Raw genomic sequence first — 14,964 nt, 5'->3', positions numbered from 1 at the left:
GGTATCAATATATGCAGCAGTTATGATGACTTGAAGTGTATGTTAAGCCAAGAATGTTTTTTTCTAGTTTTGGAAAGGGTGGGGGAGAGTTAAAACCATCAGGTTTTTAGTATTTTCTGGGGCACTGTAAAGCTGGCCATACACTGTTCTATTTTATTCCCACAACTCACGGGCTGAATTAAAAAAATAGATCAGATTCCTTTATCAACACTTACGAGTGGATCCTCCCGCTGTTTCCTTTGTATTTTCCAGTCAGGTCCTTCAATCAGCTGATCAAGGGATGCCAGCCAGAAGGGTGCCGACACCCATTGTGCGCATTTTGGCTGGTTCTTCATTAATTTGCATAGTGTATGGCCAGCTTTAAAGAGATTTACTCTCATTTCCTGTTGTGCTAACAACAGTTTCACCAGAGTGGAAGTAAGGGACCTGCAATAGGGACACTATTCCCTCCTACTATTTCACTTCCTTGGATTATAAATACTCATAGCTTAAAGTGACATTAAACCCTCAGATTTGTTAACATAAAACAATACTGTAATGTGTGCCCTACTGTAATCCATGGTTGTTTCTCATTTCTTTGCTGCTCTTCCTTTTAAATCTGTATCTCTTCTCATGCTGGGCAGAACTTTTGTTTTGCAGCAGACTGCCTTGTCTCTGAAATGGATACATGGTGTCTGTGTGTAGGTTCACAACCTGAGCCAGCACTACAGGAAGAGGCACTCAGCTGCAAAGGGAAGATCTCCCCAAGCATGAAAAGACATGAGGATTTAAAAGGAAGAGCAGCAAAGAGAAGGGACACTACCATGGATTACAGTGAGGCACACATTACAGTATTGGTTTATGTTAACAAATCTGAGGGTTTAATGTCACTTTAAGCATCCATTTTGGTTATGAATGTTGAGATGGTGGTGGCAATATAAATATCTGGATATTGGATCGATATGCACTTTTAATCAGTAAGGCTTTGGGACAAGTGGATTATCCTAAGCATTCTAACAATTTTTGGACTTTTAGTGTACCATTTAAATTGGTGGCTATTGGAAGTACAATCTTTCCTGTTAGTGTACTAGTGAAACAAACAGATACCCTGGATTCCTGTGGTTAGATTATTTTAATTGAGTGTTTTTTTAAAAACTGTCTTGTTTTTTTTTAATAATAGTTACAGCTTTGGAATTAATAAACTTTTTGATATTGAAAGTATACTGTTCAGTCTAATTAATTTGGCTTGTTCAGTCTAATTCATTTGGCTATACAGCTCTGATAACACAGGTGTTGTGTGCTAGGAACCATATTTTTGTGATATTTTGATATTATACAGTGTGCAACAGAGCAAAATAGCAGGTTGTTGTATAGGAGATACATATGATTGTCTTTGTTGGCTCAGGATCCTTCACATTGTTGTAGTAACTGTGATGACTAGTGAGGTAAGTTATGATGGCATGATGATTTTTTTTGTTAAAAACAAATATATAAAGTATATGTAGGGCACTTGGGAACATTTTATTATGCATAGGAAAGCTTTTCAGCAACAAATGTGTGCCCTGCTGCTCTGAGCTATGAACAATGTTGTTTATTCAGAAATCCACCCTATGACCACCTGTCAGGGGGTGGAGTACCCCTGTATGCTGAAGTGGAACCCAACAGTAGAGAACAGCACTGGGAAGCAAGTCCAAGATAAAGGTACAATATGGAGAGTCCATAAAGCGTCGTCAGAAAATGGTCCGGGTCAAGGCAGACGGCAGGTATCAAAAAAATGAGGAATCAAGCCGGGGGTCAATAACCAGGATTCTAATAGCGTGGAAGGAATTTAGGAACAGGAGAAAGGAAGTAATGCTTCATAGCTGCACTGGATACAGGCAGCATAACTCAGCAACAAGTCTAGGCTCTGACTGGAATTTAAACCCAGCAAGGACCAGAAACTCCCCCGTTGTCAGAGCAACGAGAAGGCTTCCAACCCCCAGGAGCCAATGGGATGCCGAGGAGAGGTAGGTGTGTGAATAAGGCCCTCCCTGCTAATGACCAGCACCCGAATTGACTAATAGGTCACAGCAACGTAACGTGCGCACACACGCACCCGCACACACGTCCCCCGGGCACCAAGGCAACACAGGAAGGAACCTATACACTGCGCCATGCCTAGCGTCACCCCTGGCCCCACGACACTACTATGTAAGATATGTGGTCATTAACGGATTCATTATTACTTCAGACCAGTAAATTGACTTTCCCTTTAAAGTAGGGGTGGACAAATTAAGATGGAATTCAGGAGCTAGTATGTCTGTATATCCAATCCAGGAGCCAGCAGGATTTTTTTAAGGAGCCAACTCAATTGACAACATCTAGAGAAAATATCTAAAGTTAAACTTTGGATTTAATTTTTAGGGAACATTAGTTACCTGGCTCTGGAATTTGTCCAGCCCTGCTTTAAAGAATACAGGTTCATTGGTATGGTGAAAAATGTGTTCTCTTGTAAATATGCCCTGTTTTGCAAAAGAAATCCTAAATGCAGCTAACCATATTATGCAAAGACTTTATCCTAATGCTTTTTTGTTACATCCTCAAACAAAGGCAGAATTGTTTTCACGATGCAGTCAGAGCAGCACAATGGTTAAACAGTCACCTATTAAACCTAAAACGGTCTTTCAAACCAATGAGCCTATCATTATTCAGCATCAGGAAGGTCAAAGCCCTTAGTTCATTTAATTCATAAAATGACTGGCTGTAAAACAAAAAAATGATTCTTTAGTGTCCTCCTCACTCTCGGCAATTCAGGAAAACTGTGACATCATCATGCTGCAAAATATCTATATAGCGTGAAACGGCCACATAAATGACAACGTTAAAATCTCATGGGGAATAAAAGCCTACTGGAGAAATCATTAACAGTCACAACATCATGCTGTTGTTCACATTCTTGATGTAGTCTTCATACATCATCTGCAAGTCTGCATACCATGACCAGGGAACAATGATTGAACACATATCGTGCAGAGGAGGGTTATAATGGTAGGTGTGGCACAGTGTACAGGAACAGAAAGCTCTGCTAAGCAAAGTTAGATGACGTTCAGTGAAGTTGAATCCAGAGGGAAGGAGAAGGGGGGACATCATATACAGGTAAGCTCCTATTGCCCTGATGCCAGAAGAAGTCCTAGGGGTCATGTTACGTGATATGAGTCAGACGTGTTTATATATTCTATTGCAATGATGGGGGGGGAAAGGATTAGTGTGTACAACATACACAGTTCATACTGCTCAGCCTCTGACATAACAATTAAAATGAATAAGTATTTCCTGAAAAAGGAAAATGCCTTGTAGCCTAACATTTCTCATGTGAATGTCTGATTACTTTAGATTTATTGTTGAGTGCATGTAAAACACGCATATGTTGTGTGAGAATGTATCGCAGAAACTGGTCTCAATCATTTCCTTTCAAACTGGACGATGGCCAAAAAGGATATCAAAACTGCAGAGAGTCACAATTATTTTATGATTGTTTTAGGTGCGAAGGCGATTTTTGGCATATGATTAAAATGAGCACCAGTGATATTTTAGATGGCATAAATGTAAAACAGCGTTCAAATAATATTTGGAAAGCAAAAACTAGTTGTAGATGGGAAGATCTTGTAGCCAGTTAATAATTGTCATATGCGTAATGCCCCTGCAGTTTGCACATTTGATTCAGGCAGGGTCACGCTCAATGCATGTGTAGTGAGATGGCTATTCTCTTATATCAGGAACGTCCACATAAAAGTCACCAAAAGTCTGAAAGATTGCTGTTATTTCTGTTTTGGCTGGGTCCTGTATGCTACCTGCTACTAATGATTTAATCAATCACATCACTACAGAAATTTCAGAATTTTACAACTACTAAGATTTCTGTTCTTGTTTTAATCACTTGATGACCAGGGTGTTAAACCCCCTTCCTGGCCAGGTAATTTTTCATTATTCAGTGCTGCGGTATTTTGACTGACGTTTATTCCGTCATGCAACGTTGTACTTAGAAGAGTTCAATACCATTTTTTGGGGACAGATAGAGCTTTCTTTTGGTGGTATTTAATCACCACTGGGGTTTTTACTTTTTACTAACTTATTATATACTAACAAAAAAAGTACCCTAAATTTTGAAGAAAACCCTGTTTCTCTTTGAAATGTAATGAAGCCTTCCAAGTGATAGCCAATGTACATGACAGATCCTCTTTATGGAGACATCAGGGGTGACAGTTTCCCCACTCGTGTGCGCGCTGAACACCGCGCACGAGTGCGGGGAGGGGAAGGACGTCTAAAGACACCCACCCACTCCTATAAGGTGCCCGTCTGGCCGTCTACCTACGTGCCAGTGGACAGGAAGTGGTTAAAATTCTCTTTAATGTTTTGTTCACCCTTGTGCTATATATAGAGATTATTTTTATGTCTGTTATTAAAGCTGAACGCCATCGTTCCCTTCAGTCTTGCACAGTTGTACAGGCTCCTCAAATTGTTCCGTCTGATTTCACTGCACATAGTGGGCTTCTCACAGTTTACATTAGAAGCCGCAGCAAGTCAGATAAAGCCCATCTCATTTTCTGGCCGGAGAATATCCAGCATCATTGGAAAATTTTTGTTTAAAAATTGTATTAGCATGTTGATGAGGGTGAAAAGGAGGAACCGGGGAAGGCAAAATGTTTGCAGATTAAACTTCTGATTTAAGACCAGTATGAATTTTCCCATGTGTACATAATTGTTATATATCCTGTCTTGTCTTAACTGTCTGAGTACTGTCAGCCACAATTTAGACAAGAGGGAAAAAAAAGAGTCATCATCTACCAGACTTGTATCACATGATATTGCAGGAAATATGCTTTCATCACCTGCTGGTGAAAGGTCTTTCATAGGGATGAACCACTGAACAATGCAATGTTTTAATATAAAAACATGGCAAGGAAAAGTTTGATGTCTAACACATTCTGTTACCTGCATACAAAGGGTGATTTACTACCTAAATTTGCTTTTTTTGCTATTGCATTCAACACAGTACCCCACAAATATATAATCCGTAAACTAAGGTCTATAGGTCTAGATGAAATTGTATGTACATGGGTGGAAAATTGGCTGCAAGAATGGACCCAGAGAGTAGTAATAATTAGAGTAGTCATTCTCTAATTGGGCAAATGTTGGGAGTGGAGTGCCCCAGGGTTCAGTCCTGGGGCCGATCCTCTTCTGGTCACTGACTCTCAGGAGGGACGTCCTGGAACTGGAGAGAGTTCACAAAAGGGCTACAAAATTAAAGGAATAAAAGTCCTGAGTTATGAAGACCGCATTTCTGGGGCCGAAGCTAGCCGAAGGATCGGCCGAAACTACGGCTAGATCCTTCGGCAGCTTCATGAATAGACCCCAAAATCTTAACGTATTCACCTTAGAAAAGAGGTGATTAAGAGGGGACCTTATTGCAGTCTTCAAAATCATCAATGGGGTTTACAATATTAGGAATAAACTGTTTAATCCAAAAACTGTATTGAGAACCCGGGGACACAAGAGGTTAGAAGAGAGGGGGTTCAATCTTAGAATTCGTAGGGGGTATTTCACTGTGAGAGTAGTGAAAGTTTGGAATTCCCTACCACAGTTGGTAGTATCTGCGGATAACATTGATAGATCCAAGAAACTTCTGGATGACTTTCGTCTTTCACAGAATCTACAGGAGTAGAGCAAGATAAATACGCACGCGCACACACACACACACACACATACAAACATAGATTGAACTGGATGGACCATGGTTTCTATTCAACCATAAATGCTATGTTACTCTGTTATACAGTATATTTTAACTTTTAACATGATCACAAGATTTCTGAACCAGAGCAAGTGGTTCACGTTAAAATCAATCTTTTCATAATGCTGATGTCACTCCTCTTAAATCTACTCACTACACTCTATTTTGTGTGTCCTGACCATAATAACTACAAAAAGAAAATATATACAAAAATACTAAATATTTCCTTTAACTACCGTGTATACACAACGGCCGGCCGGGAGCTTCTTGGATGTAACTGGGCGTGTATACACGTCCTGTTACATCCACCCGCTCAGGCGCGCCGCGCACGCGAGCGGGAAATGCCGGTTATTTTAAAACAGGCAGCGATGCCCGTTACTATACAAGCGATCCGCCGGCTATAGAGCCGGCGGATCGCTTGTATGAGGTCCTGTGACGCGCGCCCCCCCTCCCGCTGTCAAGCTGGTACCGGGCTCCGGTGTGAGCCCGGGACCAGCATACTGCCTCTGTCACAGGGGATCAGAGGGAGGTCGGTTCACGATCTCCCTCCGGTCCCCTCTCCACTGTCAGAATGCGGAAGTGGTGTATATTACATCACTTCCGCATTCTCGTGTCACTCTCCAGCTTCAGATGCTGGAGAGAAGCTGATGAAGCAGATCTCTGTTTCATCAGCTTTTTCAGGGAGGTCCTAGGTGACCCCTGATGTCTCCATAAAGAGGACCTGTCACCTCTTTTGTTATCACATAGAGGGGTTTCTCAGCCCCCTCTGTGATAGCAATAAAGTTAAGTGAAAAAAAAATAGAAAAAAAATTTAAAGTTTCCCCCACAATTTTTTAAAAGTTACACATAAAAAATAAAAAAAAACTATTTTTTACAAAAAGTCCCCACCCCTACATACACGCATGTAAACATGCGTCAGGTGCGCATACCTGCGAAAACGACGATTGCGCCCATTACGCCGCACATGTTACATATCGCCGCGAACGTCGGAATGAGAGCAATAGTTCTAGGGCCATCAATCACTGATAACACTAAACTGATGAGCTATAAAAGCGTTTAAAGCGTCGCCTATGGCCAATTTTGGGTATGCTAGTTTTTTGCGATTTCGACATGTTTGGTGTCTATTTACCCGACGTGACCCTGTCTTTTATATTTTACCAAAAAAGTGGGTAATATTAGTTGTTTTATAATCAGTAATTTTTCCTTATTATAGTAAAAATTAAAACCCCCAGTGGTGATTAAATACCACCATAAGAAAGCTCTATCTGTCCCCAAACAATGGTATAAAATTCAGTACAGCGTTGCATGAGGAAATAAATGTCAGTCAAAGTACCGCAGCGCTGAATACTGAAAAATGGCCTGGCCAGGAAGGGGGTCTAAACACCTGGTCTTCAAGCGGTTAAAAGATGACCTTGGGCCATTATGCAGCCAATGATAATGCAGTGGGGCTTATGTCATGTAGTGTCTGAGGGAATAGGGAACCCAAGCTAGGAAACCGTATTGTTTATGGTGATAGTTTTACTGCTTTCATCTTTTACCCTGATGAAATGTTCTTGGTTGGCACCATAATCCCTCCAACCACTTTAATGAATGTATAACAATAGAAGCAACTGAAGCAGTTGAAATTCTCTCCTAAGCCTACTGAGATGACTCTGGGTGAGAATTTTTACTTATATGATGCCTATTGTACAATTCTTGTAAATTTAAGAGATTTGAAACAACTCTAATATACAGTATATCAGAACACCACTGTTCATAGCTTAGGAAAAGTCTAAAACACAGCCTGGATTATTATGGTTGGCCAGCTGCTATTCCCAGGTGTTAGGAAGGGTGCCAAGGGTGTCCGTGAGCTTGTGTAACTGTGAGACTCCTTTTAATGTACACTATGTGCAAATGAAATGACCACCAGAGGTGCAGAGCTAGATGTATACTTCCTTACCCCACCAGGCCAACTACCTTATACCAACCCCATTTACTTCCTAATAATTGACTAACCCAAGTATCATATTAATAAGATCAAACATAGCCACACAAGGTGCACCAGGACAGGTGCACGTATGGTGCACCTTATTCTTGCCTAGGTGACGATGGAGGCAGGGGTGGGTGCAGGGGGCTGGAATGTAAACTTTAAAAAAAAAATAATAATAAAGTTGGCTCTTTTAGATTGTGAAGTGGAGGAAAACAATGAGGCAAAGTAGCTTTTTTAGTGAATATCTGCTTTAATTCAAAAAGATAAGTTTGGTGTTTTTTTTATTTAAACTAGCTAGCCACAACCTACAAAAAACATTTTAAATAACTTCTCCCTCTCCAATTTCACAGGTACACTGACTATGAGCGTGGATCAATTTTGTGACATTGGCTAGATTTGCTGTATAAAATGCAGTGCAGTTACCCTTCAGACGTTTCTTTGCAGCACACGTGCTGTCTGTTCCAATAAACTGTGATGTAATTCATTCTGTGGGCTGTTGCTTTGAAGTTTTGTCATGCTCTCCGTCTTAGGGCATCTCCCTTTCAGATGGGAATGGCTCTTGGATTAATACCGATCGGCTCATTAAATACATTTTGGTTTTAATAATTAATGTGTTTATGCAATGGCCTTTTACATGCAATTGGAAAAATGGAGAACAAATACTTTGTGACATTATAATGGATAGTTTTTGCTCCTTTAGATACCAGTATACAGTATACAGTATAAATTGTTGGTAGGTCACAGTATGTGAAATAGTAATAATTCTGTTCAATTGCAAGATGCAGTTAGATGGGGGAAATTTAGCCAGGATCAATGATTCCAGCGGCTTTGGATCTGCAAGTAAGCATATCGTATGAGGCAGGGAGCGTACAAAGTGTTGCAGTTAAGCATACCTCCAGTTATCTATCCCTCATAAGGATATGGGATCTCTGATCTTGGGTTTCAAGGTGGAGTATTGGACGACACGATGAAGAGGTAAAGTCTTGTCAGGAGACCAGCTACAGAACTGAACAGAAAGATAAAATAGCTGAATGGCAGCAAGAAGCTTTTATGGCAGAAGAGACTTGCACAGTCTCTTCTGTCATATAAAGCCTGCCAATCAGCTTTACTTCCACTTTAATTTGGTGAAAAGTTGTCAAAGGACCCCTTTTAATTGCTGGTCACTGGTGGTCTACTTGCTGGTCAATGGAAAGTATGCCCTTTACATTGGTAGTCATTGTAGGTGTAGGGATTCTTACATTGTTGGCCAGTGGTAAGAATGCCCCTTATGTTGGTGGTCAGTGGAAAAAATGCCCCCATTATAAACAGCTAAAAATATCTTTATTGGTCAGACGAAGGGAGACAACTTGTCCCACACTGCTAGTTCTGCTGTATGACGTTAGGACTGGTACTACATAGTCACTGTCAGGTTCATCCCAGACTGCTCAAGGAACCCCCACCAACAACTGGAAGAACCTTTGCTTTACAAAACTCTAGCCAATCTAGCATATTCTCTGCTTTTTTTCTAATTGATTAGCATTGCATGTCAACTTTAGGGCTGTATCGTTAGAATATTTGCAGTTATGAACTTATATATTGTGGTAGTGATGGGCATAATCACTGTGGTTTATTTATGTTGGCTCAGTTCTGAGCATACTTATACTTATTATGTCGTAGTACACCAAAGTGGAAACAAATGTTCTTGATCCTAACCCGTAGCATGCATTGTAACTCCAACTGAAATACATGCTTTTATTTAAAATCCATTATTTTACTCTTAAGCTATTTATATTGTCACCATATGGGATACATAAAGTACAAGCTACTTATTATTAAGACTGAGAATGTAAAAAATGCAACTGCAATTACTTAAAAAGATGACAATGAGCAAATATCTCACTTCTCATTATTTATACAATGCCGAAAAATTATTATTGAGTGCCTTGTAATTTACAAGACACAATAACGATCTCTCTAGACATGGTGGACACTTCTAGCTGAATATTCATACTGCAGATGTTTAAGAAAATACATTCTCACAAATATACTAACTACTTGAACTGAAATCCCTTGTGAAACATGGCATTGCTTATACTTAGTATGACCTTTGTCTTCCCACATCGACATCATGAAGTTCAGTGTTCTCTCCAGAATGTTGTACTTTCGAGACATTATGAAACATTGCTATGAATCATGTGATGTATAAATGTTATGTATAAGTTGTATGTGTATATATGGCATAGTAGGTGGTAAGTATTGCAATCATTAATTTGGTAATAAATATAAGTTTTTTATATGTAGAAAATGAGAATAGTCTCTGTTAGCAATTAGAAGTCATGAAGTCATGTGTAATGCACATGGGGAAAGTTTTTATTACTGGTTAGCAGCATGTAATATTTGTGATATCATCCAAAGTTTTCCCAACTGAACCAATATGTGCTGGGAAATGTATTTAATTTACTTGTTAAAGTGAAACTTCACAATTACTGTGAAAAATATCCTCATCAAGTCAATGACTTTTAAGAAACCAATTACATTATGTTTATATGAACATCTTAAAGAATGCCCTTTGTTGCATGGTAAAAGGAAGTGACATTTAATAATTAACCCTTAAGAGTACAAATATGGGATCTCCTATTGCTGAGACATTCAGAGGGTCAGAGGTCACCTGAAGTTTGACAAATCTTTCAACTGCCTGACCTCAGTTTCCTTACTTCTGTGAGTGCATTTTGTGTGGTCAACTAGCTAGAAAGCAACCAACAGTACGCAACTGTCACACTTCAGTTGACCTCCCTACAGAGGGGAACTGATGGCCATGTGTGCCCCAAGACAGTACTAATAAAATATATTGGGCTGGTGTCTCGAAGTGGAGATACTTCACCATTCAGATATTAGAGAAGGGTCGGTGTAAAGTGCTGACATTACATAGCTATCTGCTCCTCTTTCAAATCTATGATCATAGAGTACTGGTGAGGGAAGAATTCCAGCACCAATCTCCTTTGCAGCTTTGAGATGTCATTTGACTAAATGCAGAAAGCTGCATCTATCTGCTCACTGTGTGGCACCGCCATGAGAAACAACTATTCTCATAATGCAATGGGAATTATAGTGAACGTGGGAGTGATTGAGGGTATCTTGCTGATGTGAACAAGCATGGATGGCCGTGACAGACCAAGAGACTCATGACCTGTCAGAGTATGAGGTCATGGGAGGAGGGACAGACCAGGAGTCTCCTGGCCTGTCAATCAAACAATGCAGTTACAGTGGGCAGTTCAGTGCAGAAGTTTGAGACGCCTGGGTCCTCCCACTACAGCGAGTGAATAGCAGTCATTGGTCTTATAAAATGTATTTTAGGGGACAGATACATTTTCATGAGGTACAGAAGTCTTAGTTTCTCTGTGCCTGCAAACCTACATATGCAGGCAAGCAAAAAATCTTTAAAGGTAAGAAAGCACTTTTACACTGATGTAATAAAATTTCTGCGATAAGGCCAGTTTTAATAAAAGTGAAACGTTCCTTTTAAAAGTGCAAACTGAGCTTATAGCTGGGTAGACTCCATTCTATAGTCTGATTTAACAAAGTGAAGTCAAGTGAAATTAAAGGATCCTAGGAGTGAAGGGACATGTGGACTAAACACTTTTATGTTCCTTCTATTGCAGCAGGGTTATGTTCCTTCTATTGCAGCAGGGTTACATAATTAGACTGAATGAACGTGTGACTCGGTAGCAAAGAGGATTACTCAGATCTGGGTGGGTGCTCTAAGTTCAGTTGCAACTGCAGTCTGAAAAACTTTGAGATCTCACTCTTCCCCAAACAGATCTGGCTTAGCATTATCTTGATCAGCATTGTGATACTAACCATGGTGAAGTCTCCATAAAAATATATGGACAAGGGGCTTAGCTCAGGTGACACTTCATAATACCAATGTTTCTGGACTGTGAAGGCCACGGAAGGGGATAGACTTGGCTGTGTAAAGGGAGGATCTTCCCAGATATCACTTTATTTATTCTTAAAGTTTATTTTCACTTTTGTAAATAAAACCCCTCTACATGTTTGTTATGTGTTCTCTGGAGCTCCTCTCGTCTGACCAGCGCGCCGCTGACTCATCCCTGCTCCCCTGCCTGACTGGTGCTGAGGTGTTTTTTTTATTTTCTTCTTACTTACCTCGCCGAGCGTCGCGTCACTGCTGCTCCGGTGGGCGGCGCTCCGAGCGGGGTCATCTGGCAGTCTCCGGCCACCTAAATTAGGACCCGGAGACTGCCAGATGGGAGAGGACCCTGCAAAATCAGTGCATATAAAAAAGGCTACAAATATAAAGAGCGCTACTACCTGGGATTTCGGCTATATTTGATATAGGACAATATGTGAGACTTACGGTTGGAAGGCAACCAGGATGTCAGGAATGATGGATGAGTGGCTGGTGTCTGGAGAGGTCCGAAGAGGGGAAATTACCAGGATGGAAGAAAAGACACTGTGGCGGGTCTGAACAGCACGCATGCATGGCTGGCCAGGCCGCGCTGCGGTGCTGAGAGAGGGAGAGCCGCGAATTGTATTGGAGTATTTGCACAAGTACGAGTACTCATGCAAATACTCGGTATCGCCGCCGATACCGATGATTGTATCGGTATCGGTGCATCCCTACTATTTACACAGCATAACAAAAACAATTTATCAAAAGATACCCTTTTTACCTTTAGATGTTTTGTTACAACATAAAATGTAAAATGGCTGAATCCAGTTTGTGCCCTGAGCACCTTTACAGTGATCTGTCCATAAAGAAAAACTTTTGATTTGAGGATTGTGTTTCTCTTATTAACTCCATTAACATACCATGCAGAAGGCAAGGTTGTAATGCTTTAACCCTTTGCTAGTACAGGCAGTGTTCAGATCTACAAATTATAATGAGCCAGCATAGTACAGACAGGGTAACACAATTCCTCACACCTCACAGTCCATTCTAACATTACAAAGAAGACCAAGCAAGTAGAAATTGTAACCCTTAGGAAGCCAAGAAACCCTAACCCAAGTAAAATCAAAATAAACTCAAAGGCTTTTTAAAAATATTTTTTTTGTTTATGCTATGTGAATGGGAACATGTAACAAATATAAAATAAGTGTTATCCCAATTTGACTGCAAAAGTGGAAATACACTTTAAAAGTGAGTCAGTTTGGGATAGATATTTTTAATGCGTGATGCAACTAATATATCTTCAATATTATTTATTTAAACTGTGTCCTCCTTAGAGCCTCCACACCCATCCTGAGACCCTCTGCTCGAGACATGTAGCAAATTCATATACTATTATTCTGCATTGCTATATAATGTAATGCTGGGATTTTTAGTCCTCTATAGCTGGTGGTAATTTGCATTGCTGTATTATACATTGCTGGCATGTGTGGTCCTCTATAGCCAGTGCCATTCTGCATTGCTATATAATGTATTGCTGAGATTTGTAATCCCTCTACAGCTTGGAGTCAGTAGCAGAACTACCAGGGTTGCAGAGGTTGCTGCTGTGTCCAGGCACCGGCGCTCCATCACTGTCCTAAAATCATTAGTCTGTATGGTTTTTTAAAAACTGTCACATGACACTAAAAAAGGTATCAGTAATTGGTATCATCGAGTACTTATGTGTATTGGTACTTGTATCCGGTCTTGAAAAAATGGTATCAGTGCATCCCTACTATTGTTCCAACTTTTTTGTTACTCTGAGTAGTCAACAATGGACAAGAAAGTATTTGTTTCATTCCCTTATACTTGACTGATGCTCTTCCTTTTTTATACTCAGCACATTGAACCTTTTAAAGGCTGGTTTATGGTATGTCAAATTTTTTCCACACAGTGTGAATATTGTAATCAAAGGCATTGGATCAATGCAGATCACTTCATGATCAACCAACGTCAATAAAGGCGTTTTGATGATGAATATTTTAGTGTGCTGGTGACTTACTCTCTAAATGGCCTTGGATAATGCAATACCTAGTTGCAAACAGTGTACATGTTGCACCCAGACTGTAGCACTAGATATAAGGTACCAAAGGGCACACACATTTTACTTTAGGTTTTGCATGTGCCTGAGAAGACACATGAGCCTATGTAAAGGTGGGTCTATAAAATTGCGGCACTATTAGAAAGACTAACAGGCCTATTCACTAAAGGGTGAAGGGTTTACAGAAAGCAGAAGTGAACATTCTAGGCCAAAATAGCTGATTTGGAAAAGCTGCATAATTCAGCTCACTTTCCAGTAAAGATATGTTGTGCTAGATTGTTCACTTCTCCTGCCTTCTCCAAACTCTTCACCCTTTAGTGAATAACCCTGTAAGTGTATCAGGCAACTTGAAAAGATGGAGAGGGCAAAGGAATATACCACAAAAATCTGAACAGCTACATAAAAGAACAGACATCTTGAAACTAATGGCCAGGTGGCTTTAAATTCCATGTTGTGTTTGAAGTACCTTTAAGTCTTTATCAATTCAAAGAATAAATGTGAGTTAGAAAACTGATAGACATCTGTGTGTAGACTTATCTGTCCTTAAAGTGTGCTTGGACTGTCATGCTGAGATCCCTGCCTTTTGCTCTTGCCATTTGTTGCTCTCACAAAATAAAAGTCAAAGTTAGAGGACCATGGGCTTTCTTATTCTAGTCTATTCGGATACACTGATTGGCACTGCCACAAAAACACAGAGTAAATCCAAGCTCCCAAGAGGAAGATAAGGGAATATAAAGTCTTTATGCTTATTGATGTGATCGGAACACTCTCAAAGAAGAATGTCCAGGAATTTCTGGTACAGTGTACCAGTGATCTCTGGGACCGAATATACACTCCTTGTACTTGCATATTTGGATACTGCTCAACATTACTAAAAAATTGTCTAGGTTTATTAGCGTGCATTGTGTAGAACAATAAGGTAATTGTTTTCACCCTGAGCTTGTGTTTTTGTGGCTCCTAATTACTATACTTTGTCCCGATTCCATCGACATTATATCAGCAGACTAATGAAAATACCATTTGTTTTAATTGGAAGCCAGGTCTCACAGCACAGTCTTCTCCCTCACTACAAACATTTCCTTTAGCTCTAGAAGTACAAATCCTAGTCTGCACATCATTCTGTCCCTGCTGGCTTTCTAACAATTGTCAGTCCACAGGCGTGGTTAGATGGCATGTACAGAGAACATTACAACATTTAAACAAAACACTCTGTAATGGGAAAACAAGGTGTGTAGGCTGCTATTCCTGAAGAATAAAATGATGCTCTTGAGAGCTACTTA

At 40.1% G+C, this 14,964-nt stretch overlaps 1 protein-coding gene across 2 annotated transcripts in view; it reads left to right on the top strand.

Moving 5' to 3' along the window:
* Positions 1–2,921: 2,921 nt before the first annotated feature.
* Positions 2,922–14,964, top strand: part of FILIP1 (filamin A interacting protein 1) — an 85,172-nt gene continuing 73,129 nt past the window's right edge. For both annotated transcript variants that reach the window (XM_018558913.1, XM_018558912.1), the window contains exon 1: positions 2,922–3,114. In XM_018558913.1, coding sequence (XP_018414415.1) covers positions 3,058–3,114 — 57 coding nt within the window. In that variant the 5' untranslated portion in view covers positions 2,922–3,057. The remainder of the gene's footprint in view (positions 3,115–14,964) is intronic.

Source organism: Nanorana parkeri, unplaced genomic scaffold, assembly GCF_000935625.1.
Source record: "Nanorana parkeri isolate BGI_ZX_2015 unplaced genomic scaffold, ASM93562v1 scaffold368, whole genome shotgun sequence".
Lineage (NCBI taxonomy): Eukaryota > Metazoa > Chordata > Amphibia > Anura > Dicroglossidae > Nanorana > Nanorana parkeri.
This window is presented reverse-complemented; position numbering and strand designations above follow the sequence as displayed.